The sequence below is a fragment of the Coptis chinensis genome, chromosome 6, assembly GCF_015680905.1.
Source record: "Coptis chinensis isolate HL-2020 chromosome 6, ASM1568090v1, whole genome shotgun sequence".
In the NCBI taxonomy this organism is placed as follows: domain Eukaryota; kingdom Viridiplantae; phylum Streptophyta; class Magnoliopsida; order Ranunculales; family Ranunculaceae; genus Coptis; species Coptis chinensis.
In genome coordinates this window covers 85,002,341-85,029,981 of record NC_141461.1, presented here as the reverse complement: position 1 = coordinate 85,029,981, position 27,641 = coordinate 85,002,341, and the positions used below count along the sequence as shown (strand labels likewise).

Below are 27,641 nucleotides of genomic sequence, written 5' to 3'. Positions count from 1 at the left end.
TTGAAGCCACATCAGATAATTGCAAAATTAAAGATAAAGCAGTTGAAGCCATAACCAATTACATGTTCAAAAGTACCCACAAAATCCCATTCTTGCAACAACCAAAATATCAATAACAAACAGTTGGAATTCCAAAAGGGAAGAAGGGCAAAAAATGTCAACTGCTTTATCTTGTGTCCTAAATGGCGACAAAGTCAGAACTGTTACTATCATAGCTTGCGACGTTTGTCAACTGCTTCGGGGTTCGCAGGACGGTGCTCGGATTACGTGCGACCCGCGCCCTCCCAATTAGCTCGGATAAGAGCCTAAAACTGTAGTTTTAACCCCTTAACAATAATACTTTTAGACCAATTATGCGAGTAATAAATAAGAGTTAATGCTGATTACGTACTTTTATGTATTTCAGACATTGAAGTCAATTATGTGCAGAAATGTGTCACTTTGGTGAGATAAAGGAGAAAGGGTTGGTTGTTAAGAAGTTTTGTGATTAAAGGCCAAGATTCAAGGAGAAAAAGCCTTTGTAAAGCCCGGTCAAAGCTGAAAAGTCAAAGTTAACGTGGGCAGAAACAGCACACAAAAGTCAGCATAACTTCGAAGACCGTATTTTTGGGCTCAGACCTCGGAATCGGGCCTACCTTATGTCAAAACGACCGGCTTGGAATCAACTTTCCAATGGTCTAAGCTTTGACCCAATCATAGGAGCAAAAGTGGATAAAAAGTTTATGGAAGTCAAATCCAGCTAAAAAGGCCTATGTAGACTGAAGAAATTGGGTTTTGGGCTCAATTTTCCGGCCCGAAACATGGCTCCTAAGCCCATGCACGAAAATGTGGATCTGGTCTCCTCCATTTGAACACAGAAGACTTAACTCTTAAGCAAATCTTTAGTTTTAGATAGAAAGTAGCCATTAGAGAATAGTTGAGATCTATATTTAGTCTACTACTAAAAAAAAGGCTTTTAATGATAACTAAAAGCTATCATTATACGCTTGTGATGACGGCTTTTGGGTGAGAAAAAAACCGTCATTACTGGGGGCGTCATAAAAAGTCTACCAAAACCGTCATTAAATTTATGACGGTTACTAGAAAGCTGTCTTAAAAGGTCATGCTCTAATGACATTTTTTCATCTGAAAATGTCATAATATGGGTAAGTTATTGTGTCATGTTCTCTCTACCCGTCATGATTTCTTAGCAAAAAACGTCAAGAAATGACAGTATTTCTTGACTGATTTTCTTCAACCGTCATAACATTATATTTTTTTTCCAAAAAGAAAATAATGATTTGAATTTTTCAATATATATATATATATATATATATATAGATAGATAGATAGATAGATACACCTATAGATAATTTATAGTAGAAAGCATTTAAACCTGTAAACAATGAACTCCATTATAGAAACTTGAACCATAACATAATTCATATAAAATTCAAAAACTTTCTCAATTATATAATCTCTTATGCAAAAAGTTGTATGTTAATTATATAATTTACATGATCCAACAAACTCTCATAAACTAATTAAATTTGAACAGATCATACAAATATTCTAATAAACTATATATCGATCTAAATGAGTCTTCTGCCAAGCTTTGATTCTTTCGTTTCTCAACCATACATTGTTCACTCTCTCCTTTGCAAAAAGAAGTAATGCAAAGATATGAACATTCTCTACATCAACCAGAGTGCACTTCTATTTCCCTGTAATAGAAAAATCACCTTTTAGTCTATAATAAGCAATAGAAAAATATACAGCTAACCATATCTTTTAAGCTAAAGGACAAGTGAAGGATGTGCACAGTTCTTTTTTATACGGCTATGTTATAAGGGTAGTCATTAGTAAGCAAAATGAATTAGTCTAAAAAATGCAGGCATAGGTTAAACAACGAACTATCCCACAGTTGCTTAATTCACAATAGTAATATATATATGCACCAACTCTTCACACACTCACATACACACAACTTGACCACCACCTGCACACACGCACTAAAATACACACACACTAGCATCCTAACATATATCTGACCACTACCAACATCACCACTACCAGAAGCACTCACATATACCGCACCACTACCGAAGCACCACCACATGTCCACACATTACACGCCACCAGTCCACACACTAACTAGTAGCACTCACAGCACCACTGCACCTGCACACACTCACACACTAGCTAGCAGCAACACCGGGAAGTAGTAGTAGCAGCAGCAGTACCTGCAACACTAGTCCACTGCACTACTAGCTAGTCACACCACTGCACTTAAAAAATTAAACTAAACTTAAAAAAATTCAGCAAGATTCTAATTTAGATTAAACTATTTACATTATTCGAAATATATCAAGAGCTCCCAACACTTTCAGAGTTAGATTGTCCCAGCAAAACCAGTCCACATCTCAATTTTTACCAATGGTACGTGTTACTCGGAACAAGATAACCATACAAATATACAATTAAGTTAATGTGAAACTTTTATTGATGAACAAAAATTTGAGAAAACAGTCATAGCACTACACTCCTAGTATGGCTCCATGAATTGCAAATCCTAAATTCACGAAGACAATCTAACTAAACCCAAGTTGATATGACACCACTTGATACAACAATATAATCAACAACAATGGACTGAAAACCCAATGGATGAGCCATCACTTAATCATATAGGAAAGCAAAATTATTTAAACTTCATGAAATAAAACAAAGAAAAAAAAGTTTTACAAGTACAGGATAAGTTTTTGGGCAAACCTTGACTTTTCTCTCATGTTGTCTAAAGGCATCAATTGTGTTGCACATCCTGGATGTTGACTAAAAAGCAATATTCCTTCTCTAATGCTATTTAACAAGTACCTAGGTTTCCTGAGTTAGCCTCCTCATGGGCGCTAAATGGATAGTAACTATAGTAATCCTACAGTGAAAAGTAGAGAGATAAGTAACTCAGTGCATGGGAGATAGATAGATAGAGAGAGAGAGAGAGAGAGAGAGACAAACAGACATATAGACTTACCCAGGGTTCTTAACTTCTTTATAAACTTTCTCAGCCATCATGCCCGCTACCTCGAAAGACACCATAACCATAGACTAATAAACATCTTATCTATCTGGCTGTAGTCATATCCTAACGTATAAAAATCTTTACTTGCATTGCTCTCAGAAACAAGACCTTGAGACCTGTTCTTGGGAGGACCATATCACTTAATAAAACTTGATGCACTTCCCTGACCAAATGCAATTTGAACAGGTGCTGCTACAAGATATCAAGAAAAGAACCAGGAAAAATAAACAGTTATCAAGCCTGAAGACTTCCTAAAGCTATGTAACAAAGATACTCCATCTATAAATAAGCCTTTGTAAACGACTCGGCAAAAAAAAACATGCTACAAATTGGTTGCACAAAGAAGAACCCTCGCAATGTAACTTGAAAAGTTAGAAAAACGTACATTTATTCTCAACATTAGGCCTTCCTCGCCCAGAACCATCCTACAAGACATAAACAGCTAGTAATTTGCTGACAGTGAGAAGGATCTTTGCACCAGTATAAGCTAGTCCTTATATACTCTCATCGTATAGATCTTTGTCTTGGATCATGAAGTTGGCCCAGCCAAGATGGACCAACTCCATTGAAATATAGAGAGGAATAGGTATCATAACATGTACCCACCAAAGCAACAATTAAAACTTTTAAATCAAACTTTGTTGGATTGTGACAAATCCAAAGTTTTGCCAAATGTGGAAGGGAACAAGTTGGACCATATACACTTCACATTTTCTTCTTGTTACTAAATGAAGATCCAATGTAACAATCTTCTTACTTATGCAAATTACATTAAGTGTCTATTCTTCTCACCAATCATATATATTTAGATAATGAGTTTCGAGATGTATTACTGATGAGACGTACATCTCGACATCCAAAAATTAAAGAACAATAATAAAGAATCCCACTTGTCATGTGTTCTGGTTCTATACACTTAGTTACCACATGCTAAGACACAACTAATCCAACTTAGATTTTCTACTACATAACTTTGACTTCAAAAATAATACTTTGATTAGAAAAAATTATTCTAAAATCTAAACATATCCAGTATCATGAAAAAGTATACAAGTTATACTTCAACTGTATAGCTTTTAAAAAAAAAAAAAAAACAATGCATAGGAAAACCAAAGCTTTCTACACAATTTCACATAGGAGTCACACTTTCACAGCCAACTTTAAATATATGTATAGTTAATCTTTCCGTGAAGTTTCTACTACAAAGTCACTTATATCAAAAATTAGAAAATAGCAACTTATTTAACATCAACTAATCATAAGATTGAATAAATTAAGTGCACCTTTCAATAAATTGAATAGACAAATTAACTTAATTTCAATTAAAATCGATACAGTATCAAGGTGTCAACCAAAATTCAAGCAAAAAAATCAAACAAACGAAAAGATGATCATAAAAGACGCACCTGTGAGTCGAAACGAAATCGAAACTAAGCAGCATAAACTCTAGAAACGGAGACCAAAAGCATGATATTTCAGTTGATATTTAGTTCTCCTATAACTTTATATTAGGATGTGTAGTGCACAATGTTCATGTTTCAATAAAAGTCAAGAAGCAAAAGATAAAGACTTTATGTCGGCTGATTAAGTATGTTCATAAAGATCACCCAAGCCCAGTTTTTAGTCAAGAATCCCCATCTATGGGGGGAAGAATATATATCCTTTGCACAGGAATCAAGCAGCCTTCTGTTAGGAACTTGATCCCGAAGCTATGACCAAAAAAAAATCCTACAAGTTGTGTTGTCATTTAAAGGCCTTATAATAATACTTAAACATGAAAAAAATGATAACCTGAGTGTAATTCAAAGGATTCTTTTGCACATCAGTAATGCTCAATTCAATGTCCTTCCTTGAGTCACGAATCAGTTGAGCCTTTGCCTTTTCACCCAGCATAAACTCTAGAAAGAAGCAAAAAAGAGAAGAAAAAAAATCAAAATCAATCATATGGGTATTCTTAAGCAATTGATGTAACAAAAAAAGATAACTTTATAGTTATGGTTACATTCAATATATAGATATAAGCATAATCATATATTTCCATTTGTTCTAGTTTGAATCAGACAAAAGGACTCTTAATTTCTAATAAAATGAAAGCAGTACCAAGTAAATTCAAAATAAAAAATTGCACCTTTGAAGCAAGAAAATTAAAATCGAATTGGCATCAACCCTAGTTTAGCAATGGAACCCCTAGAATACGGAAAACATAATTCAAAAGTGAAAGTTGAAGATTTGAATGAGTACTTACTAAATCGGCAGTGAGAGAGATACAAAAGGCTCATCTAGGTTTTCGAGAGAAGTGGAGAGAAACTGGTTTGAAGAAGAGAGCCAGAAAGGTTTTGCTATGTGTGGGAATGTAAAATTCTTTTGTTTTCTTTTCTGGCGACACCTCTATGCGTCTTGACTCATGACGCTTCAATCTTCAGTGGGCTTGACTCAAAAAAAAACACACACACACACACACACGGGTCCAAATGACGCAACCAACCCATTCTACTAACGATTACGGTTAACCTAAACCGCGTCATAAATATTCTTGACGCTTGTCTTAATGACATCATAAAATAGGCAAAACTGGTCAAACTTGACAGTTTTAAAAAACCCGTCATAAAATCACCATATTTTCATGACGCTTGTATTAGACATGACATAATGTTGCAACAACTGTCATAAAAATATCATCAGAACACTTATTTTGACTATTTTTAACAAAGTCGTCAAGATAGAAAAAAAAACAGCCATCATAATAAGTCCTTTTTTTAGTAGTTCTCGTTGTCTTCACCGCTTACCAAACCAAAAGCAACAGGGAAAACATGATTATCACCGTCAACAACAATGGCTGAAATCAAACATCCTCTTGATCTCCCCCTCAAATGTGTGCCGTCTATTTCTATGTGTAGCCTACATGTGTCACGGAAGCTCCTCACAGTAATCCCATAGCTCCAGAAGTAACACTTGAAGCGATTTGTGTTTCCCACTCTTTACAGCTCTGTAAAGCTGAAGCGATCAACCTTCCTTAATTCTTTACTGTAGCTATTGAGAAGTTGATAGGACTAGCCGAAACTACCTTGAATCTGTAGACATTACAATTATAGTTAATACAACTTCTTCCTATGGGAATACAATAATGTATGTAAATACAGTGCTGAGCTGAATCACAGTCTATTAGGTCTATTAGGTGTACAACTTATATAGTGTCTTTCATAGCTTATATGCTGTCTGTCACAGTGTATATAGTGTTGTGCACAACTTTATAAGTTACATTTTTAAGCTTTCTTTCACATCGTATATAGTGTCTATCACAGCTTATATAGCGTCTCAAACAACTTGTATCGTGTCTGGAACAACTTTATAAGCTACAAATTTAATCTTTCATTCAATTCTTATATAGTGTCTTTCACAGCTTATCCAGTGTCTTGCAATTCTTACAACATCTTCCTATGAAAATACAATGACATATCTTAATATAGTGTTCAACTGAATCACAGTTTATTAAGTTTATTAGGTCTACAGCGTATATAGTGTCTTTCACAGCGTATACAGTGTCTCAAAGCTGCCTATATGACACTATATAAGTTGTCCGTTTACCAGAGAGCCTGAAAAGGCATTTCAAATAGGAACATAAGTTGACCGTCTTGCAACGCACGCACCTCTTCAAGAGCCTTTTCCCTTCCCCGCCACGCAGTTCTGTAACTGATATCTATCGAAGTCTACTTTTTAACCATTGCTCTCATGTGCGTTGCCTTATATGTTCTGTCATTCTGCAAAAGGTCTTTACATGACATGGCAACATAACTGCTTGACACCTCATGGTTAAACTCACCAACCCTTTGGCAACCACATGTGTGAAAGTTATATAAGGTTCTCACACCCCATATATATGAACCTTTCGTGCTGCAGTACACGTGAAATGGGCATGTGGAAGTCAAACTATTCATTTCAACCCCTTTACATCCAAACTACACCCTATTCCAGTCCGTTTTCAATCTTAATAGTTCAAAGTTATGTTTAATTGCAAAAGTCTTCATGTGAAAAATAAACAAACTCCTTTCAGGAAACTCCACGCCCATAGTCAATAAATTTGGATCTGGAGCTACCCACTCAATAGGCAGTGCATCTTCTATGTGACCTTCGTCGACCCCAACCTTCTTGTAGCGTTAGGATTTCTCTCTTCTTTCCTTCAAGCGGTCAGCTCGTTCACTACTGCACCGATTCTCTTCTGTCAGCTGCGCTCTTTCTCCATTACCCATACCCCTTCCAAATACCAGTAAAACGACTGGTGGTTTGTCAAATATGTCATTATTAGTACCACCAGTGATATTCGGATTGTGGCCGCCACCATTGTCCTATGGATATACTCAAAAAGAAGCATTATTGGACCAAATGGGCACACTCCAGGAGCAGTATGCGGAGTTCCGAAGACGTGCTGGTATAATACTTCACCGTAACGTCCTGCACATATCGTCTGACCACCACTGCTTTCTTCCCCCGCCGCAACACCAGTAACACCACTAACCTTTCCTGCATGACCACCACTCTTTTCTACCCCTGCCACGAACACACCATCAACTCCATTAACTTTTTCAGCATGACAGCCACTTTCCACACCATATACGACTCCAGCCATGCATTTCGAAGCATGCAGTAACACAACCTGGGCTATCACTACCACTAAATTTTCCATAAACTAGACCATCATTTTCAAGCATACAAACACTGTCCATAACATCATCTATATATGTATCCTTCGCATTCTTAGAGTTCATACCTATAGGACCCAGTGGGTTCATATCTCTATCCATTCTTGATGTACCTGCCACATCCATAGACACATGACCTACCCCTTCTAAGTCACTGTGCAATTCCAGTGAAGCACGTTTTCTACCAACCCAGTTATAATAACTCTGTGTGTTGGTATGTTCAAAATAATAAGCCTCAAAGTGCTTGGAAGTTGCTCAACATTGAACACGGTTGCCTTCACATTGAGCAGTTCAGATTCGTCGGTTCCAATACAACTACTTTGGACAAGAACCGTTTTTGCCACTCCCGAAATATCTAGACTACTTGCGAACATGACAATTGACTAGTTAATGCACAACAATTTACTCATTGGTATATTACGTCTCTTGAGGGACATGTTATATAGTATCTTAAGCGGATTATATACTAGGGCAACTTCCTAAACATACTGCCCTTCACAACTTATATAGCCTCGGTCGTTCAACAATTTAATTAGTGTAACTTAATTAACAAGCTGGTACATGCACCATATAAGCCATTAAAGACACTATATAAGCTTCACAAACATATCAGGTTCTCTCTTAAGAGACATGTCATATAGTACCTGACTCATCAATAGGCTCATCACTATCACTTAATTCATCATCACTTGGGTCATCACTATCACTAGATTCATAATCACTTAGACCATCATCCCCGGCCAAAAGACTAATGTCTTCACGCCAACTAGAACTATCCATAAGTTCATCCCAATTTGTCCCTTCCCAATTCGATCTACTTCGACCCACATCAATATTTCTCCAACTCACCACTTGCTTAATAAGAGAAGTAAAGCCCCCATGTGTGAGGCTACTTTCTCCTAGGCCTACCGACACATGACTTTTCCCTTCAGACTCACTCGGCTCTTTTCCAGGAGCACATTCGCTACCCAAACCATTTACAACAACTCTGTCAGTTAGTATATCAGGAATAATAAGCGTAGAAACGCTTCGAACTTGATCGGGTTTGGAAAGACAAGATTTATGGCGTTCCCGCACGTGTTGAGAAAACAGAACATCTACTCCAGCTGCGAACAACAAAGTGTTCTACTTTAGTACCATTTTAGTCACCTCTTTTAACGCAAAACAATGCAGGAGTTCACAATAACACACTTACCGCCACAAGTGTCAGGTACTAGGGATGCTTCAACAAACTGATTTTGAAGCGTCTCGCCTACAACAATGTTAACTGCATAAGAATTTAGTTAATTTCACAAGTCAGTTTGATATACATGTCAATATTATACAATATCACATCCTCCAAGTGATTTCGTAAATCCAATACACGGTAAGCGGCACCTTAGAAAGTGTCCTCTTACTTACCTCTCATTCAGTCACAATAATTTAGAACACCATAATAACACAGTTACCACCATAAATTCAGGTACACGGGATGCTTCGAAAAATTGAGTTACGAGTGTCTCACCTCCAACAATGCTAACTGCACAAGAATTTAGTCAATTGAACATATCCGTTTACTAAACATGTCAGTATTTTACCATCGCAATCGACAAACCACAGACACATTGTTTATGAAAGACCTTATATAGTGATTCCGTAAATCAAATATACTGTCTGCAAATTCTTAGATAGTTTCCTCGATCTTCTTTACCCGTCCTACAGTTACAATAATTTAGAAAACCACAATAACACACTTAGCTCCATAAGTGTCAGGTACACGGGATGCTTCCAAAAACTAAGTTTCAAGCCTCTCACCACCAACAATGCTAACTGTACAAGAATTTAGTCAGTTGCACAGGTCCATTCACTAAACATGTCAGTATTTTACCATCGCAACCGACAAACCACAGAAACATTGTTTTTGAAAGACCTTATATAGTGATTCTGTAAATCAAATATATTGTCTGCGAATTCTTAGATAGTTTCCTCAATATTTTTTAACCGTCCTATAGTTACGATAATTTAGAAAACCACAATAACACACTTACCTCCATAAGTGTCAGGTACACGAGATGCTTCCAAAAACTGAGTTTCAAGCGTCTCACCTCCAACAATGCTAACTGCATAAGAATTTAGTCAATTGCACAGGTCCGTTTACTAAACATGTCAGTATTTTACAATCGCAATCGACAAACCACAGAAACATTGTTTTTGAAAGACCTTATATAGTACGTGATTTCTTAAATCAAATTTACTGTCTGCGAGTCCTTATATAATGTCCTATATCTTTTTTACCCATCCTACAGTTATGATAAGTTAGAAAACCACAATAACACACTTACCACCATAAGTGTCAGGTACACGGGATGCTTTACCTATCTGAGTTCGAGACCAATCACCTCTAATAATACTAACTGCAAAACAATTTAGTTATTGCAAGAGTGTTTTCAAAAGCTAATATAAGGTATTCATGTGCTTACAAACGGTTGTTGTCATGCTATTTCACAGTTCTGTAAAACTCTTACTGCCAACTTCTCCAAATTTTGTTTTAGGCAACAATGATGCTTCAGCAACGACCGTTTCAGCGACATGGTAAGGTACTATAACACCTACACAAACTTTTCGTCGACCATAAATTAGATTCCAAAACACCCATATATGTTACTTAAAACTTGTTCATATTGTTAGTAACAACCAAAAACGCACTTACCATCAACTTCTTTGGTAACAGGCAATTGGAATGATTCAGCATAATCGTTGTCCACAACTTCAAATCGTCCAAGCCAATATGCACAAATATATATGTTTCAAGTACTACTTTGTAAGAAACACCATATTATGAGGCTTTCTCTAAAACAGACTAGCCGTTTATGGACATATTATATAGTGTCGTAATAACCTTATATACTATCATGCACAACATATATAGAGTCATATATAAGCTACCCACGAACAATTTAATAAGCATAAATTCAGAAGTTGGTTAATACACTCTATAAGAGCTCTTAAATCCACTATATTAGCTTACCAACAAACTTGTCCATTTAAGAGAAAACATGCCTAGTTAACAGTTAACAATTGACGGGCGTATATATCTTGTTTTACTTGCTTTCAAACTAAAGTTCAACACTTACCAACACCTCCAACTAACCTAGTATCGGGCACAACGGATGGTTCGCCCAATTCGGTTTCATGTAATTGAGATGGTTCATAAATATCTGCAAAATGATTTGGTCAATCAGAATATTAGTTTCGAGTGAATCCATTAAATAAATAACAATGAGGATCAACATACCTTCTTGTAGCGCCTCGATTTTTCCCGACAATTGAATATTCAAATAAAAGAGCTCGATCTAAATATCCAACCATCTAATAAACCAAGACGGGAGCGGATTTGACTCACACGAGTCCAAACTAGAACTAAAATATAAAACCCCCTCTGAACATCGTGTTCTAAAAAAAATTCGACAGAGTTTCCTCTATAATTCTAACATTTCATAAATTTAAAACCTGTTCTAACCTGAAAATCAAATAATATACTTTCATTTCATATATTAAAACCTCAGCCGTAAATCCAACTACTAAAATATGTATTGATTCATGGCACTGGCTACTTAACCATCTCGACAAATGCCAGTTAAATCAAGTAGTTGCAACACCCCGAAACCGATCTGTTACCCAAGATCACTGAACGCTAATTATCGTCATAACTTCTAATTAATTCCTGCATTCTAATATGACTTGATAATTAAAGACAAATAAAGAAATACCTAAATTATTACAAAACAACTTAACAAAATTGATTGAACCTAATGTGCTTAATTGTAAGCTTTCTAGATGATCGCCTTAGCCATAATGCTCAGAGTGCGCGTTAGATTTTTCTTTAAAATCTTGTATACCTGTTGCCTTGTCTTACGAAGCACCTATTCATCCCTATGGAGAAACTCCAATACTACACGTTAGATACATAGTCAATATATAAGAATCAACTTGAAATAAAAATTTAATACCAAAGATAAGGTTTACTTACCTTTCAGCTGCACCGCAAATCTTACCGTTTTCTTGTGAAATACTTGTAAGTGTATCAATTATCGGCATTTTATGGAACATGTTAGCAAGCAATGTTAATCAATATTACCAACAGATTTAAATCATGCTCAACACGTACGAATATAATTTAACCAGAATTTATCAATAATAAAATAGGTTAAACACTCGACTTCCTTGTACAAAGGGTAGGGTTTTTCCTATGGAAGCGGCTGAGCCAGGTGGCTGCCTACGTACCCATTTAGGGATCAAGCCAATCGTAGTTCTCCTATTCGGGTAAGGATCTATGGGATAGATTAAGCCATTTCCGATGAGGAAGGCGATATAGGTTCCTCACCCTTGTTCTAACCATGTAACTTCCCCTCACCGATTCTCAACCTCGAATCGGTATTCTACATGCACGTCACTTCACTTCTAATCTTCGAGGTTTCCCTCAATACTCAATCAAACAAACAACTCTCGATACCAAAAAAGAATATTAACGCATGTCTATTCTAACTAGCCACACTACCATTACGTGAGAAAATTAAGTCAAACAATAAATTTAAGAGTGGCCTGGCTTGTGAATATATGATAACTTTGCATAGAATTGACCATTTAACACGCAAAAAGGTAAATGTTTACAAGGCATTTAGTGTACTCCAAAAATCAGCAAACTACATCATGAATTCTACTAAAGAAAAAATGACAAAAGTAAAAGATATGAAGTCATGATTAACATATGAAAATTTAATCAAATAGATAGAAGGGAAACCAAATGATACCCGACGTCAGGAGCTAGAAAAATTTCCAATGTAGTGGCATGGTCCTCCCTCCTTTGCCCTTTATTCCTTAATTACCCATGTGAAACCAAGAAACAAACAACCCTTTAATTTCTACTGGATGTCCCTTCTCTTAGTAGCTAGTGTTTGTTGGAAATAAGGCCGGGTCAAACTTGATATGGATAAACGCCCACCAAGATAAGGATAAACCACTGGGATAAGGATAACCACCAGGTATTGGGATGAGTATAGGACTCTATCCTTAGCCAATTTTGGATAAGTATGGAACTCTATCCTAGCCGAATTTGAGGAGGTGGGAGAGCTCTATAAGTATAACCCCCCCCCCCCCCCTCACATATTGATCATCCCAAAAAACGAGCAAATCTCTCTCTCCCTTTAATGGTGGCCTCCAACGTTTTCTAAAGAAGAAGCTAGTTTTTCGTAGAGATTCCATAGGTGGTAACCTCCATTGCTAGCCATTGTCAGTTCTTAGTTCTTGGTTCGTGAACAAAGGTTGCTTCTAGTTCGTGGTTAGAACTTGACTCTAGCTAAGTTGAGAAGAATAAGATCTTGAGTGTGCCAAGAACATCAGCTTCTCCGGTAGATCAAAGCTTGGAACTTCGAATTGAAAGTTGTGACCAAGGTACGATCTTCTATTTCCACTGCGCTACTTTATGCATGTGATATAGCGTAATTGTACATATCATAGGAATCATGCATGAGATATCGGTAAAAACCCTACATTGGCATCGAGCCAGTTTTTCCATGGTTTGCATGCTTTTGTTTGTAGTTTTGATCTTGTGATCTACTAATTTTTTTTGAAAAACTGCATTTTTTTTCAAAATCTTTTAATTAATATTTAAATAATCAGGTTGTTTAAAATTAATTAGAAATTGCTTAAAAAAAATTTTGCAAAATAAATTATTTATGGGAAATAATTTGGCTATTTTTAATTAAAATTTTAGTGGAAATTTTTTTTTCCTTAGAAATTTTTACATGGAAATTTATTTTCTGGGATTATTTCTCTAGAAATTTTAGGATTTTTCACATGTATTTTATCACGATTAAAAATTGACATTAGGATGTTTATTTTTACCATGCAGTAATTATTTAAATCTGGATTTTTACTATTGTATATAAATAAAATTGTCTGTTTTCTATCAACGGTCATATGAAAACTAAGGCACAATGCCTAAGTCGCATAGACCCTAGACTTGTAGGAAAACTGAACCAGATCTTGGGAGACAGGCTTCCAAGAAACGCATGATTGCAAAGCAATATAGGAGAGCTTTGAAGCGTACTATCTTGAAATCTGATAGGATAATGATAGAGCCACCATCACCAGAATATACACCAAAGAGCCCTAGTCCTATTCAGAATAGGAATGAGACTCGACCACTTAAATCTCTCCTACATCGGTTATGGGACGATGCTAAGGAACCAAATCCATATAATGTGTCATCAAGGTTTATTTTCCCACCTCACAGGGAAAAAGAGGAAATGGCTAGTATTTTTAAAATAGTTGATAGTGACTATGAGGATGAGGATGAGGATGACCCCCCTAGGCACCCGGGACGTTTCTATGTTCATGGTTGACTGGCTCTGTTTAGTTCCACATTGTTTTTGAAAGATAGAAAACTCCTTTTTGTCAAAACAATTTTATTAAATGGAAATTTAAGTAGTAGATTTTTTGCATATTCTATGTTATTGATTAGTCAAATGCATTAATTTTATTTAATGGCTAGAATCATGCTAGTAGATTATCATGATCATCTCATATGTAAAAATGTGGATTACTTAGATTTATTTTATGAGATGATTCTTTTTTGTAGTATCTTATTTTTTTTTGGAATTCAAACTTGATAGAATGGCACCCGATGGAAAATCCCCGTTTACCATGCTACCTGAAAAGGACTTGTTAAACGATAAGAATTACGAACTTTGGTCTAGGAAAGTTAGGCTAATTCTGACAGATAGGAAGGTCATTGACGTAATAACTGAGACAGAAGCTAAGAAGGCTACAAATGAGCTTTGACAAATTTATCAAGCTGCCTCATACCTCTATGACACAATATTACACAGTGATGAGGAACATGGTTGCTGAGTTAGCCCAAGCAGGACAGGTTCTGTCAAATGAACAGCAAATTCAAGTTGTCATTAGGTCTTTACCTAAAACTTGGGAACAATTTCGTCTTATCTTGACGCATGACGACAGTATCACAAACTTTGCACAGGTGCAAAGAAAATGTGAGCTTGAGGAACAAAGGCTTCTCAATGAAAAGCCTGTTGTTCAAACTGAAGCAAATGTTGTCAACTCCAAAAAGAGGAAGGCTCCTTGGAACAAGAAAAGTGGAAAAGGGAAAGGCAAGGAAAAGGCCAAGCCTGACCCATAGCAAAAGAAACCTAGGAAGTTGATAGACATGACTAGTGTTGAATGCTTCCGTTGTCATCAAATGGGACACTATGCTAGGGAATGTCCTTCTCCTGAGGTAAGTTTTACTTTAAGTACTGTCAATGTGTTAATGTCATGTTGTCTAATTCATCACAATATTAGATTATAGATTCAACAGCGACAGACCACATAAGTCGGGATAGGTCCCTGTTTGAAGATTTCTGGAAACTTCCACAAGGAACTCGGAGAGTCCACATGGGAAACCAAAGTGTAGCTGATGTTTTGGGCACAAGCACTTGTAGGTTGGATTTTGCGAGTGGGAGATCCATCCTTATTGCAGAAGTACTCTTTGTACCCTCAATTAGGAGAAATCTTTTATCAGTTTTGAAATTATTTCAAGAATCCTATGTGTTTAATTTTTTCCAAAACTTGCTTGAGATATTTTTGAATAACAGTTTGATAGGTCATGCTTATTTAATGGATTCTTTTATGACATTACACTTAGCACAAACTGAAGTTTTTATGTCTAAAATGGTTGGTTGTCAATTGTGGCATGCTAGACAAGGACATATTGAACACAGTAGGATAGACTGCTTAGCAAGGGGAGGGTTGTTAGGTAACTTAACCTCTGTTAAAATGGAAACCTGTGAAAGTTGTCTTGCTGGAAAGGCCACCAAGAAACCTTTTAGGAAAGCCCAAAGAGCAACTTATCATTTACAACTTATTCACTTAAACATATGTGGACCAATGAATATAACAGCAAGGCATGGGGCTTTGTATTTCATTACCTTCACAGATGACTATACACGTTATGGGACCGTGTACTTGATGTCTCACAAATCAAACGCCTTGGACTATTTTAAAAAGTACAAGAACCTTATCGAGAATCAACTTGATAGGACAATAAAGGCCTTAAGAACTGACTACAGACGTGAGTATCTTTTTGATGAGTTTAAGGAACTCTGTGAAAATAAGGGTATAGCTAGACAGCTAATTATTCCTTATACCCCTCAGCAGAATGGTGTCTCTGAGAGAAGGAATAGAACCATGCTGGACATGGTTAGGTCTATGATGGCTCAGGTTAACTTGCCCATCTCATTTTAGGGTGATGCATTGTTAACGGCTTCGCACATACGTAACCTAGTTCCTTCAAAATCTATTGACAAAACACCCTATGAACTATGGACTGGTAGACAACCCATTTTGAACTACCTTAGACCATGGGGGTGTGCAGCCTTTATCACTTCTCAAAACTGAGAATTTGGGAAGTTGAGTGCTCCTAGAAAGAAGTGTGTCTTTATAAGATACAGTGAGACTTCTAAGGGGTACGGTATATCTTCCTAAGGGAGGATACTCAAGGGCATGTCACAGAAATAGAAGCACATAATGTCAGATTCTTAAAGGATCAATACCCAATGAAGGGTGAGGTTGATAAGGATCTGCGACTTTACGAAGTTGACAACCTTATAACTGCTGTTGAACAAGGCAAAGATAAAACTTTCATCAACCCTGATTCCAGTGACAATGGCATTGGTCAACTGATTGGTTAATCCCAATCTCGTAAGAGTGTTAGAGGCCATATCTCCAAACATCGGTTTGAGATTGAAGGGGAGAAAAATATGACCAATGCACTTACAGAAATATCTGATGAACCTAAAACGTTCAAGGAGGCTATTTCTGGGTCCAATACAAGTAAGTGGATAGAAGCTATGAAGGAAGAATTGGAGTCGATGAAGAAAAACAAAGTATGGGACTTAGTTGATCTACCTCCAAACAAGAGATCTATTGGGAACAAGTGGGTTCTCAAGATCAAGAAAAATGTGGAAAGGAATATAGACAAATTCAAAGCTAGGCTTGTTGCAAAAGGTTACACCCAAAAAGAAGGAATAGACTATGAGGACACCTTCTCACCAGTAGTGAGATTTGCCTCCATACGTCTCCTCTTGTCAATGGTTGCCCGCTTAGATTTAGAGCTTTACCAGATGGATGTCAAAACTGCTTTTCTCAATGGAGAATTGCAAGAGGAAATCTATATGGATCAACCCACTGGTTTTTCAATCAAGGGTCAGGAACACAAAGTGTGTATGGCTAAACAGATCCATATATGGTTTAAAACAAGCCTCTAGACGGTGGAATCTGAGATTCCATAAAGCTATGCTTCAAGACAAATTCAAAATGGTAAATGAGGACCATTGCGTATATGTCAAGACATCTAAAAATGGTTTTGTAATTCTATCTTTATATGTGGATGACATTTTGTTAGTAGATAACAACAAGGCATTGATAAATTCCACTAAGGAGTGGTTGTCATTAAACTTCGAAATGAAGGACATGGGTGAACCTAGTTATGTCTTAGGAGTTAAAATAACTCGGGATCGGCCCAAACGCTTGTTGTCTTTGTCTTAGGAGACATACATCAAGAAAGTTTTGGAAAGATTCAACATGACTGATTGCAAGAAAATAGATATCCCAGTAAGTCTAGGAGAGTCTTTGAGTTCTAAAATGTCTCCCAAGTATCCTACTGAAACTCAGGCTATGAAAAGTGTACCATACTCAAGCGCAGTCGGAAGCCTTATGTATGAAATATTGTGTACAAGGCCAGACATCTGCTATGCAGTTGGGTTAGTATCAAGGTTCCAAACAAATCCTGGGGTCGCACACTGGAAGGCTGTCAAGAAGATAATGAGGTATCTCAAAGGCACCGTGAACTACTCGCTTGTCTACCAAGGGAAAGATCTTAAGCTGATTGGGTACTCCGATGCCGACTGGGCTAGAGACCTTGATGAGAGGAAGTCAACTTCAGGATATACCTACATAATGAATGGAGGTGCTATATCCTGGAGCAGCAAGATGCAAACTTCCATAACACTTTTAATTATGGAAGCTGAGTATATTGCATGTTGCTCTACCACACAGGAGGCTGTGTGGCTCAGACGATTCATCAAACACTTGTCAGTGTTATCAAGAGCTGCTGAACCAGTTCACATCTGGACTGACAGCATGGCTACTCTTGCATATGTTAAAGATCCAAAGTACCATGGAAGAACCAAGCATATAGAGTTAAAGTACCACTACGTACAACAAATGATACTGAAGAAGAAAGTGGTTCTACAACATATATCCACTGATCAGATGGTTGTGGATCCATTGACCAAACCTATTTCAAAGGAACTCTTCCTTGCACATGTAAAAATGCTTGGGTTAAAGAGGATGTGATTATGCTAAGAACACTTTGATGGTTTAATTAATAAACGTGCATTCTTTCTAGATCGATTGCATTCTCATTATACTATTTATAATCTCATATGTATGTTAGTAGGGTTAACTGGTTCACTCACATGAATAGTCACTTCCATTTTAAACAATGGGAGTTTAGCTTGACAAGTCACTAAACCTTATGGGAAGGGTGGACCTAGTGCCGAGTCATGCCCCTTCTTATAATCAGATAAGAAGAAACAGGTTTCATAAGGAAGATTCTATCTAAACCTACAAACGGTTGTTGCCAAGTGGGAACAAAGTATCCTTGGAATTGTCATTAGGGATGACAACACTTGCATGGTATGAGTGGACATACAGATATCTATTGTTGAGTAAACAAATTAGATACTCTTGCCATGACATGTTTTCACACAATATGTGTATAGTTGACCACCTAAGAGCGAGAAAATAAATATCCCTAAAAAATTCTTGCTATGTAAGCTCAATTGATAGGTTTTTTTGTTTAAGACATATCGAATGGTACCCTCCTTGAACTTTTGACCTTGTCAAGAAAATAAGAGGACTACTCGTAACTTTGGTTTGCTCCCCACAAGCTCTTACTAAAAGGCTGACTGGATGCATACTAGGAAGTTGGTAGAACTCTGACGACAATGACTTGCATGCAAAAGGTAAAAGAACTGAAGGTTTATCACACAATCACTGGGATTCTACCTGGCCAGGACAATTGATGATAATTGTGAATCATGTGATACGTTTTTGACTTTATGGTGTGGACTCATAAGGATGAGTGCTATTTGTCAAAGTGATGAAACAAATAGATCTTGGGGTATACACACACTCTCCGGATATTAGGTTTCCGGATTCGTCTTCTTTAAGATCACTTTCATGGTAGATCACTATGTCGTGTTTTGCATTGCGACTTGCTACTTCACAGATATCATGATACGTGTGCTAGGGTCACACGAACCATTTGTCGTGTGAGACACACGAATGGTTGAGCATTCTACTTAAAGGCTTCTCTTAGAAACCTTCTTCGCCATTATGGGCGAGTGGGAGATGTTGGAAATAAGGCCGGGTCAGACCTGATATGGATAAACACCTACCAAGATAAAGATAAACCACCGGGATAAGGATAACCACCAGGTATTGGGATGAGTATAGGACTCTATCTTTAGCCGATTTTGGATAAGTATGGGACTCTATCCTAGCCGAATTTGAGGAGGTGGGAAAGCTCTATAAATAGAACCCCCCCCCCCCTTCACATATTGATCATCCCAAAAAACGAGCAAATCTCTCTCCCCCTTTAATGGTGGCCTCCAACGTTTTCTAAAAAGAAGCTAATTTTTCGTGGAGATTCCATTGGTGGTAACCTCCATTGCTAGCCATTGTCAGTTCTTGGTTCTTGGTTCGTGAACAAAGGTTGCTTCCCGTTCGTAGTTGGAACTTGACTTTAGCTAAGTTGAGAAGAAGAAAATCTTGAGTGTGCCAAGAACATCAGCTTCTCCGGTAGATCAAAGCTTGGAACTTCGAATTGAAAGATGTGACCAAGGTACAATCTTCTGTTTCCACTGCGCTACTTTATGCATGTGATATAGCGTAATTGTACATATCGTAGAAATCATGCATGAGATATCGGTAAAAACCCTATAGTGTTGATTTTTGCTAGTTGTATAAAGTGGTAACGGTTAAGAAAGTTTTTTTTTTTTTTTTTTTTTTAAGGTGAGGCGTCCAATTTCTTTTTCTCTGTTTTCCCCCAAAAGATCTCGTATTCTAGAAAGAGCGAGCAAGAGAGAGAGTGAGAGTCCCCCTCATCACTTACGTGTCTATCCCATAGTTAAAGGTTAAAGCCTTATCAGAGCATGCCCAACTCACCCGATATATCTAGGCCCAAACAATAAAGCATGCCCAAATAATATAACGTCCCATCCTAATAACAAGCACAATACCATAAACAAGCCCAATATAAACATAACCATCAATGAAAAGCTCATAATCATCAAAGTCCGCCAATAATAAATGTTAAAACCCCGCCAATGACCTAATAATTGGCCAGTTCCATTTTAATAGTATAAATAGTAAATCCCCTAGATAATAACTACACATCAACTAATTGTGTAAACCACTTAACAATTTATTCGTGTCAAATACAACTACGCCAGTCCACATCAAAATCAATTATAACAAGACAAGTCGAACGCGTAATTTCTTACATAGATATTGAAATAGAATGAAAAAATTACCAGAATACCCATTACTAAAATCCGGGTTATTACACTTCTCTTATCCTATTCTCATAAACAGGTGATGAGCATGATTGTGGGACATCCTCCTCCATCATATCTTCGTTCTCTTGTCTGAATATCAACAAACTACCTTCTCCAACTCTTTTCTTCCTATGCACGTCCATCATCTCGATGAAATCGTTATCATCTTCAATTGTGCAAGCGTGTCCGGAAACTAGGTAGCTAAATCGAAGAGGTTTGATCTTCATTACTTGTTCCAAAAATTCTTTAAAGTCACCAAAACATATGTTCATACTGCAAGACCTAAGCTTGGTTGATCCACCTACATATGTCACAACTCCACTGCCAAGAGTTCTAACATTACCCCAATGTCCCTTCTGGTATGCTATTGTACTGTCGTTTGCACCCACTTTATTGCCGTTGGAGCCCATTGTAGTGTTTGTTATTGCCAATTAGTATGGTTGTCTTATTTTCTACTTCCATTTATCAAATACTAAAACTTCCATTTAAAAATCTTTCTAATATTCAAAAAATGACAACCAGAGACAAAAAGATAAACCAATTACTGTCTGTTGAAGAGAAAGCCTTAAGTTGTGAATAGTCTTGAGTATGTATACAACTTTTGTGTGAAGTCGATGGCACTGTACTAACGTTCCATGCTACTAAACTGGGTTTTTTTGAATGTGTTCAATGGTACTGTACTCTAATTACTCTAATTACTTTTTTAGAAACAAAAAGATGAACCAATTACTTTACAAGTTAAAACAGTCATAAATCAAAATAAATACTCTAGTGTGGAAACTTTACTTAAAGTTTCAAACTTTACTCCACAAACACTCTAAAAACTAACTTTTAACTTGGGATGTTAATGTTATACATAAATGAAACGGCCCTAAATGAAACACATTTATGACTAAATACATCATTAATGAGCCTATATATCACAAACATTAAAGAATCGGGAGCCCATAAAGTAAATAATTTAAAGCAGACATTATTAATGTTAGAATTTAAAGCGTACCGAGAAGCTTCAAAAGACACCTCGACTGAATCTTCTAAGAATCTGTTGGTGGAAAAACATTGTGCACTTGGGATGCGTGCAATCAATTTCGAAATAAATGATGAAGAAGAATAACAAAGACAACCAGTGTTCAGTCTGAACAAGGCCGAGATATTCCCGCGAGATATTTCTTCTCTCCCATACATTTAATACATGCAATGAGGTGTCATTTAGGACGCATACAATTGGAATTTCAATTCGTAGCTATAAGGGCAAATATGACAATCTATGTGGGCCCCAAAAGTAGGTTCCACCGTTCCACATCCTATTTTGGAATGAATTACTTGGGGGGTCCGATTTTGATACAAAACTTAACTCAGGGTCGATTCGGTAAGCTGCCCATCTTTATTGCTACCATCATCCTAGAATAGTAGACTTGTATTAATGATATGTGCGATAGTATGAAGTGTGTTCACCCAATTTTGGACGTAAAATGACTAAGTAAACATAGATGGTTCAGCTGTCACACCCACCCAAATAATTTCCATTTGAAGTGATCGATCTCTAGCTAACTTCATAAACAATGTCTAATTGTATGCAACTAATGCAAGTAGAAGAAAACAAAGAACCCTATTTTTTATAATCATTGAATGAGAAAAATATGTCTAATTGGTGTACTGTACGTGAACACATCTCCTAGGCTTTGACTGAAGCTCTAATTTTTCGTAACATTTGGATCACCATTAAATCTTCAACCTGCAAAACAGGCCACCAAAAATTCAGTATTCCAAACCCACCCTTAGGTTAACATGTTGACGTTAACAAATTAAAAATTAAAACTTAAATAAAAATCGCAAATTTGCAACTGAAGTTTCAGGTAAAAACACTTCAGGAGATGCAAATGGAGGCCAAAAGAAAGCCATTTAGGAGAAAATAAGAATATACAATCCCTAATGGCACTGAGATGCAAGCAATGGCAATGTGTATGTGTTATCTGAGGAAAGATAGTACTGTCTCATTTGGCAGAACATATACACGCAAAGATACGAATTGAAGCTGCCCTCCTCATCCCTCCTGCCTCCATCCTTTGTGTGTGAGAGAGAGAGAGACTCTCTTCTCCTTGTCCTATCCAAAGTTTTGAGGTCAAATAATCTTGTTGAATGCTGAAATGTTTTAAAATGAACACCACCTAAGAGTCCTTGTAAGTAAAAGCCTACTGAACTTAATGGGAATTTTCATCATGGCAGCTTAAAATGAACCGTGATAGTTCGAAGCAGATTTTGCTCCTAAACCCCCGAACCCTGACCCATCTCCTCCCACCGTTACACAATTCAGGCATAAAGGAATGCATTTCCTGAGAACGTGCTCACTATTCATATCAACTTGTTCAATTTCTCCTACACATTACTACTCACTTCTAAACCTGGTGCCAAACACAAAAACCAGTAAATGCTGCCTGTCGGGGGATTTTGGCTCACTTGGAGGCACACTAAGGATACTTACATAATCCCACAGGCAAAAAAGAACAGACTTCACAGGAAAGTGTGCAGAGTGGAAATATTTCACAATGGCTTAATCTCGTCCATGGCAAATCCAGGGTTTCCAATCTAGGTGGGCTGCTACTACTAATTTACATTACTATTTTCTTTTTTGATTGAATTCTATACTATACTATTACTACTATTTTTTTTTCTTGGCAAACTTGGGGTGAGCTACAGCCCCCTTTGATCCACCCCTGTCGACGACATGCCTTTGAGCAAGGAAATAATGACGTGTTCCTGCCTTCCTGATGCAGATGCAGAACATAATTGGAGCTTTTAGATGCTTGGAAATGAGGATTTTAGTTTATGGAAAGGTTACTTAACAAGTTCTATTAATCAGAGTGTGTTTTCAGGGTCAATATAGCAATATAAAAATAGGATAAATAATATGGACGAAAATAAGGATTTAATTAAGTTTAGTAAGTTATTTATTAGGTTTAGGAAACTAGGGTTTCTTGATGAGTTATGTTTTCTTAGGCTATAAATAATTGTAATCTCCTCATTAGAGGATGGTTTTGGGTTATTAAAAATATTGATTAGAGAGTTCAGAGCTCTTTATTTTGTATTCTTGTTTGTGAGCTATTTTAGATCTAATACTACCTCATTTGGTATCGAGAGCCAGATACGTTCTTGCATCATGGCCTGTGAAAGAAGAAAACATGGTGGAATAGTACGAGAATCTGCTCTAGAACGCGTGATGAAGCGAGATCAATTGGCCGAACTTACACGACGGGTTCATGTGCTCACTCGACAGGTGACAACTCTGCAGCAGCAGTCAGAGCACCGTCAATCTCCATCCCCTGTTATTGCGGATGATTGGGAAGACAAAGATAAAGAACATTCTTTTGTTGACTTTGATTGCGAGGAATTTCTTTATGCTGCTACAACTTATGATTCCAAAAGATTGGGTTCCGAGTTGAAGATAAAAAGTTCTAAAACTTCAAACTTTGTTTATGGGGTTGAAAAAAATTCTATCTTTATTCTTGAAGTTGAAGAAAAATTGGATTTTATCGATTGGGATTTACCCCCTATGTTTGATGAGGAGTCTGTTGAAGATGCGATGTATTATCAAATTGATTCTAGTTATGATTCAACTGTTGATACAAGGATTACAGTATCATCACAACTACCAGATTTTGAAAAAAAGATTGTTATGGAGCAGTTATCATCTCTTGTTTATGTTGATCCTTTTTTGTTGTGTGCGAAGGTCTCCTCTAGATCGAGATTGGTATATGAGTCTTCTTTTGATTCGTTTTGTGAAAATTCTGTTTCAAAGTGAATATGGAGAAAAACAGTATCTATAATACTACTATTGCTCAATCAAACTCGAGACGAGTTTCCTCTCACAAAAGATTTTGAATTGTTATGGGGTTATCATCTCTTGTTTATGTTGAGAAACAGATTGGTATAATTCTTTTGATTCGTTTTAAAGGAAAAGTGTCAATCAAAGTGAATATGGAGAAGAAACAGTATCTATAATACTACTATTGCTCAATCAAACTCGAGAACGAGTTTCCTCCAACAGTGGGAGAATGATGCAGATGCAAAACATAATTGGAGCTTTTAGATGCTTGGAAATGGAGATTTTAGTTTATGGAAAGGTTACTTAACAAGTTCTATTAATCAGAGTGTGTTTTCAGGGTCAATATAGCAATATAAAAGTAGGATAAATAATATGGACGAAAATAAGGATTTAATTAAGTTTAGTAAGTTATTTATTAGGTTTAGGAAACTAGGGTTTCATGATGAGTTATGTTTTCTTAGGCTATAAATAATTGTAATCACCTCATTAGAGGATAGTTTTGGGTTATTAAAAATATTGATTAGAGAGTTGAGAGCTCTTTATTTTGTGTTCTTGTTTTTGAGCTATTTTAGATCTAAGCACCACGCTAATTAATACTACATCACTTCCTAGGAATGGAAAAAACATTAGTACACTCTGAAAACTGATCCTTCGTTCGTTTCAGAAATCTAGTGTTTTCCCTTCTTTCTTTCTCTAACTTCTTGTTTGAATATGTAAAAAGTAATTGTGTTGTAGCAACAACTCTAGCTCGACACCCAAACCAGAATATGCAGATTCTGGATTTGGCGCCTAATCCGAAAAACCCACAAAACAGAACAAGAAATGGAAATGAACAGATAAACAAAACTGAAACCAGACACAAGGAAAACAACAAACTTTCAAAAAGTTAAAATAAAACAAAAACTCACTCCTAATATATCTAACTCTGTCCAAAATTTAAAATAACACTGAATACAAAGGAGAGAGAAATTACTTTGCTCATACATAAAAATTACATTATCTGCAAAAGTGCAAAGCAGAGATATGTCTAATAACACATGACTAAGCTGGTGGACAAAACAGCTAGAAGTCACGGTGAAACACCGAGATTTTTAAATGCCTAAGTATAACAGGAATACACATTATGAACCAAAGTGACTCTCTCAGCTCTTACTAAAAGAACTGCAAATTTCTTTCAAACAGGACCTTCAGCCAACCACACAATTATTTGTATAAAGCCAAAATAATATATGTTTAAACAAACATAAATCCAAGCTTAGACACAGGGTATATTTAATAAAATTATAACGTATATAAGTAAAATAACATGCAAATCTAATGGACAAGAACAGTTACCAAGCTTGAGCACAGCGAAATCCAAAGCTGATGGCTGACAATTTTCAGCCAAGTCCTACACAGCCCCAGGGCATAAATGTGAGCACTAGAGATTAGAGCATTTAAGATGGTAGACAAAAACTAAGATCTGATCCAGAGCAAAAATGCTTAATAAGAAAAAAATCACTCACCCTATTAGTTCAAACATTTGCGCGTTTGATAGAGACTAGGCTTTCCATGTAGACAGCAGCCTCTAGAATATTAGTCAAAATGTCTTGGCACGGAAGGTTCTCTAATTCTTGGGCAATAGGATCCCACAAGCACAGCATTGGTTCTCCAGTAACACTGTCCCTCTTCCACCATACTATCTTTCCATCCACAAAAGCCCCACAAGGAAAGAAGTGGTACTCTAACACTATCGTATACAGTTTTGTCCAAGACTCTTTTACACCATATTCATTCAATACCCATACTTCAAAGTGCCAAGGAACCTTTCCCAATGAAAAACCCAGCGAAACCATGCAAGCAATTTTTCGTTTAACAGGGCTAACATCATCAGATAAGAATCATTATCAATATGAAAAACATCCGGCACTGACATAGTTCCAAAAGCCTTAGTGGTGAAATCAAATGAAAGGATTGAGTTATTAGACAATCCATTTTCTCTCCCCATCCAACAATAAATTCCATTCTGGAAGGGTGCTCTAGGATGCTTGTCCACAACAGCAAAAGGCAATACACAGTCAATCGGTCTCCAAGAATCCGTATATAAGCTGTCCAACTCAACCCGACTCCTTTGTGAATTATAGTAATCTTCTACAATAACTCTTACCACTTTGTAATCATCAGTTTTAACATCATAACCAAATCCAAAAAATATATCCACGCCGCCATTCATAAGCTCCAGAAGTGGGACAAGCGATTTTGGAAGAAGTATGAATTGTTTTGTTGCAGGGTTCCATAGATAAATATCTTGGTTGGCATGATCTAGAAAAACTATTCCTTGACAAGAAGCTATTATTGTTGAAAATTGAAGTGACTCGTTAAAACGGTATGGTAACTCTAAATATTTGAACAGTTGGTAGTTGTTACCAGAGAGTAAACAAAAGTTAAGTAAGTAACATGGAACGTTAATGTCCATTACATTATTAGCATCCAAAATGATGAGATGATTATCAGTATTATCCTGATTTGAACACTTATAAAGAAAATGACAGTCTTCGTTCGATTATACCATGATTTGAACTGACTTGAATAAACTGGTAGCCAAAGTATGTAAAACAACACAACAGCTCTGCCATCAATGTTTGAAAACCGATTTTTGTTAAAATGGTTCAACCAGGTTCAACCATGGTTACGGTCAGACCGATTGATGTTTATTTGCAAATTTTTAATAATTACAATAATAAAATGAATAAATACATGTTTTAATTCAATATTAATTGGTATTATATATCAAAATAAATTTATTATACAAAGAAATACATAGTAGTATGTTGGTTTGGAGTTTGGATTATCTTGTTTAGGTGTTGGGTTCAACTCCCACATTATCAATTTTTCAAAAAAAAAAAAAAAAAAAAAAATTATATAAGGGTGATCCGGTTTTAGAGCTGAACCGGTTCAACCGGTTCGCCAGTTCAACCACGGTAGACCGAGGGTCCAACCATAAACTCAAGTTTTAACTGAACCGAACCGAAAATTTACCGGTTCCGGTCGTACCCCGGTTCAACCACCGGTCCGGTCCGGTTTTCTAAACACTGCTTGCCATAACTATGCCTTTCTGAAACCAAGACAGACTGCATATAATCCCTAGTCTATTTTTCAGGTGCTACAAAGATTTGTTGAAGACTTGAAGGCAAATGAAAAAAATTTGATGGGCCGTAGAATTCACGCTTAACAACAAAATTGTACCATTTGCGGGAAGTTCATAAGAAAACGATATCCGTTTTGGACGTTGCAAATCCGACCCGAACCCAAAGTACTGCAGGCTGAATCCGTGTTTATTGCATTGATTTCTGAAATCTGAGTGTACTTTGTGTGTTATAATTATTTTTGCACTCGAGTAAGATTGTGTAAAATTAATGTAG

At 36.6% G+C, this 27,641-nt stretch overlaps 1 protein-coding gene across 1 annotated transcript; it reads right to left on the bottom strand.

The window, feature by feature from the left end:
* Positions 1–1,420: 1,420 nt before the first annotated feature.
* LOC147494999 (uncharacterized) lies at positions 1,421–27,641 on the bottom strand. The gene is made up of 14 exons (XM_086569494.1): positions 27,313–27,641; positions 25,746–26,848; positions 25,576–25,630; positions 10,445–22,152; positions 10,077–10,352; positions 9,157–9,854; positions 8,951–9,022; positions 8,400–8,861; positions 5,845–6,129; positions 4,850–4,956; positions 3,444–3,483; positions 3,011–3,250; positions 2,752–2,911; positions 1,421–1,703 (listed from the first exon to the last, which is right to left on the bottom strand). Exons 6-9 carry the CDS (start codon positions 9,161–9,163, stop codon positions 6,119–6,121), a joined length of 552 nt encoding a protein of 183 aa, XP_086425620.1. The 5' UTR covers positions 9,164–9,854; positions 10,077–10,352; positions 10,445–22,152; positions 25,576–25,630; positions 25,746–26,848; positions 27,313–27,641; the 3' UTR covers positions 1,421–1,703; positions 2,752–2,911; positions 3,011–3,250; positions 3,444–3,483; positions 4,850–4,956; positions 5,845–6,118.

Bases quoted from the DNA above. Each gene is read 5' to 3' on its own strand.
- LOC147494999 (XM_086569494.1), bottom strand. The intron at 8,862-8,950 runs GTAAGTGTGTTA...TGTTGTTCGCAG, and splicing joins AGTACCTGACACTTGTGGCG to CTGGAGTAGATGTTCTGTTT.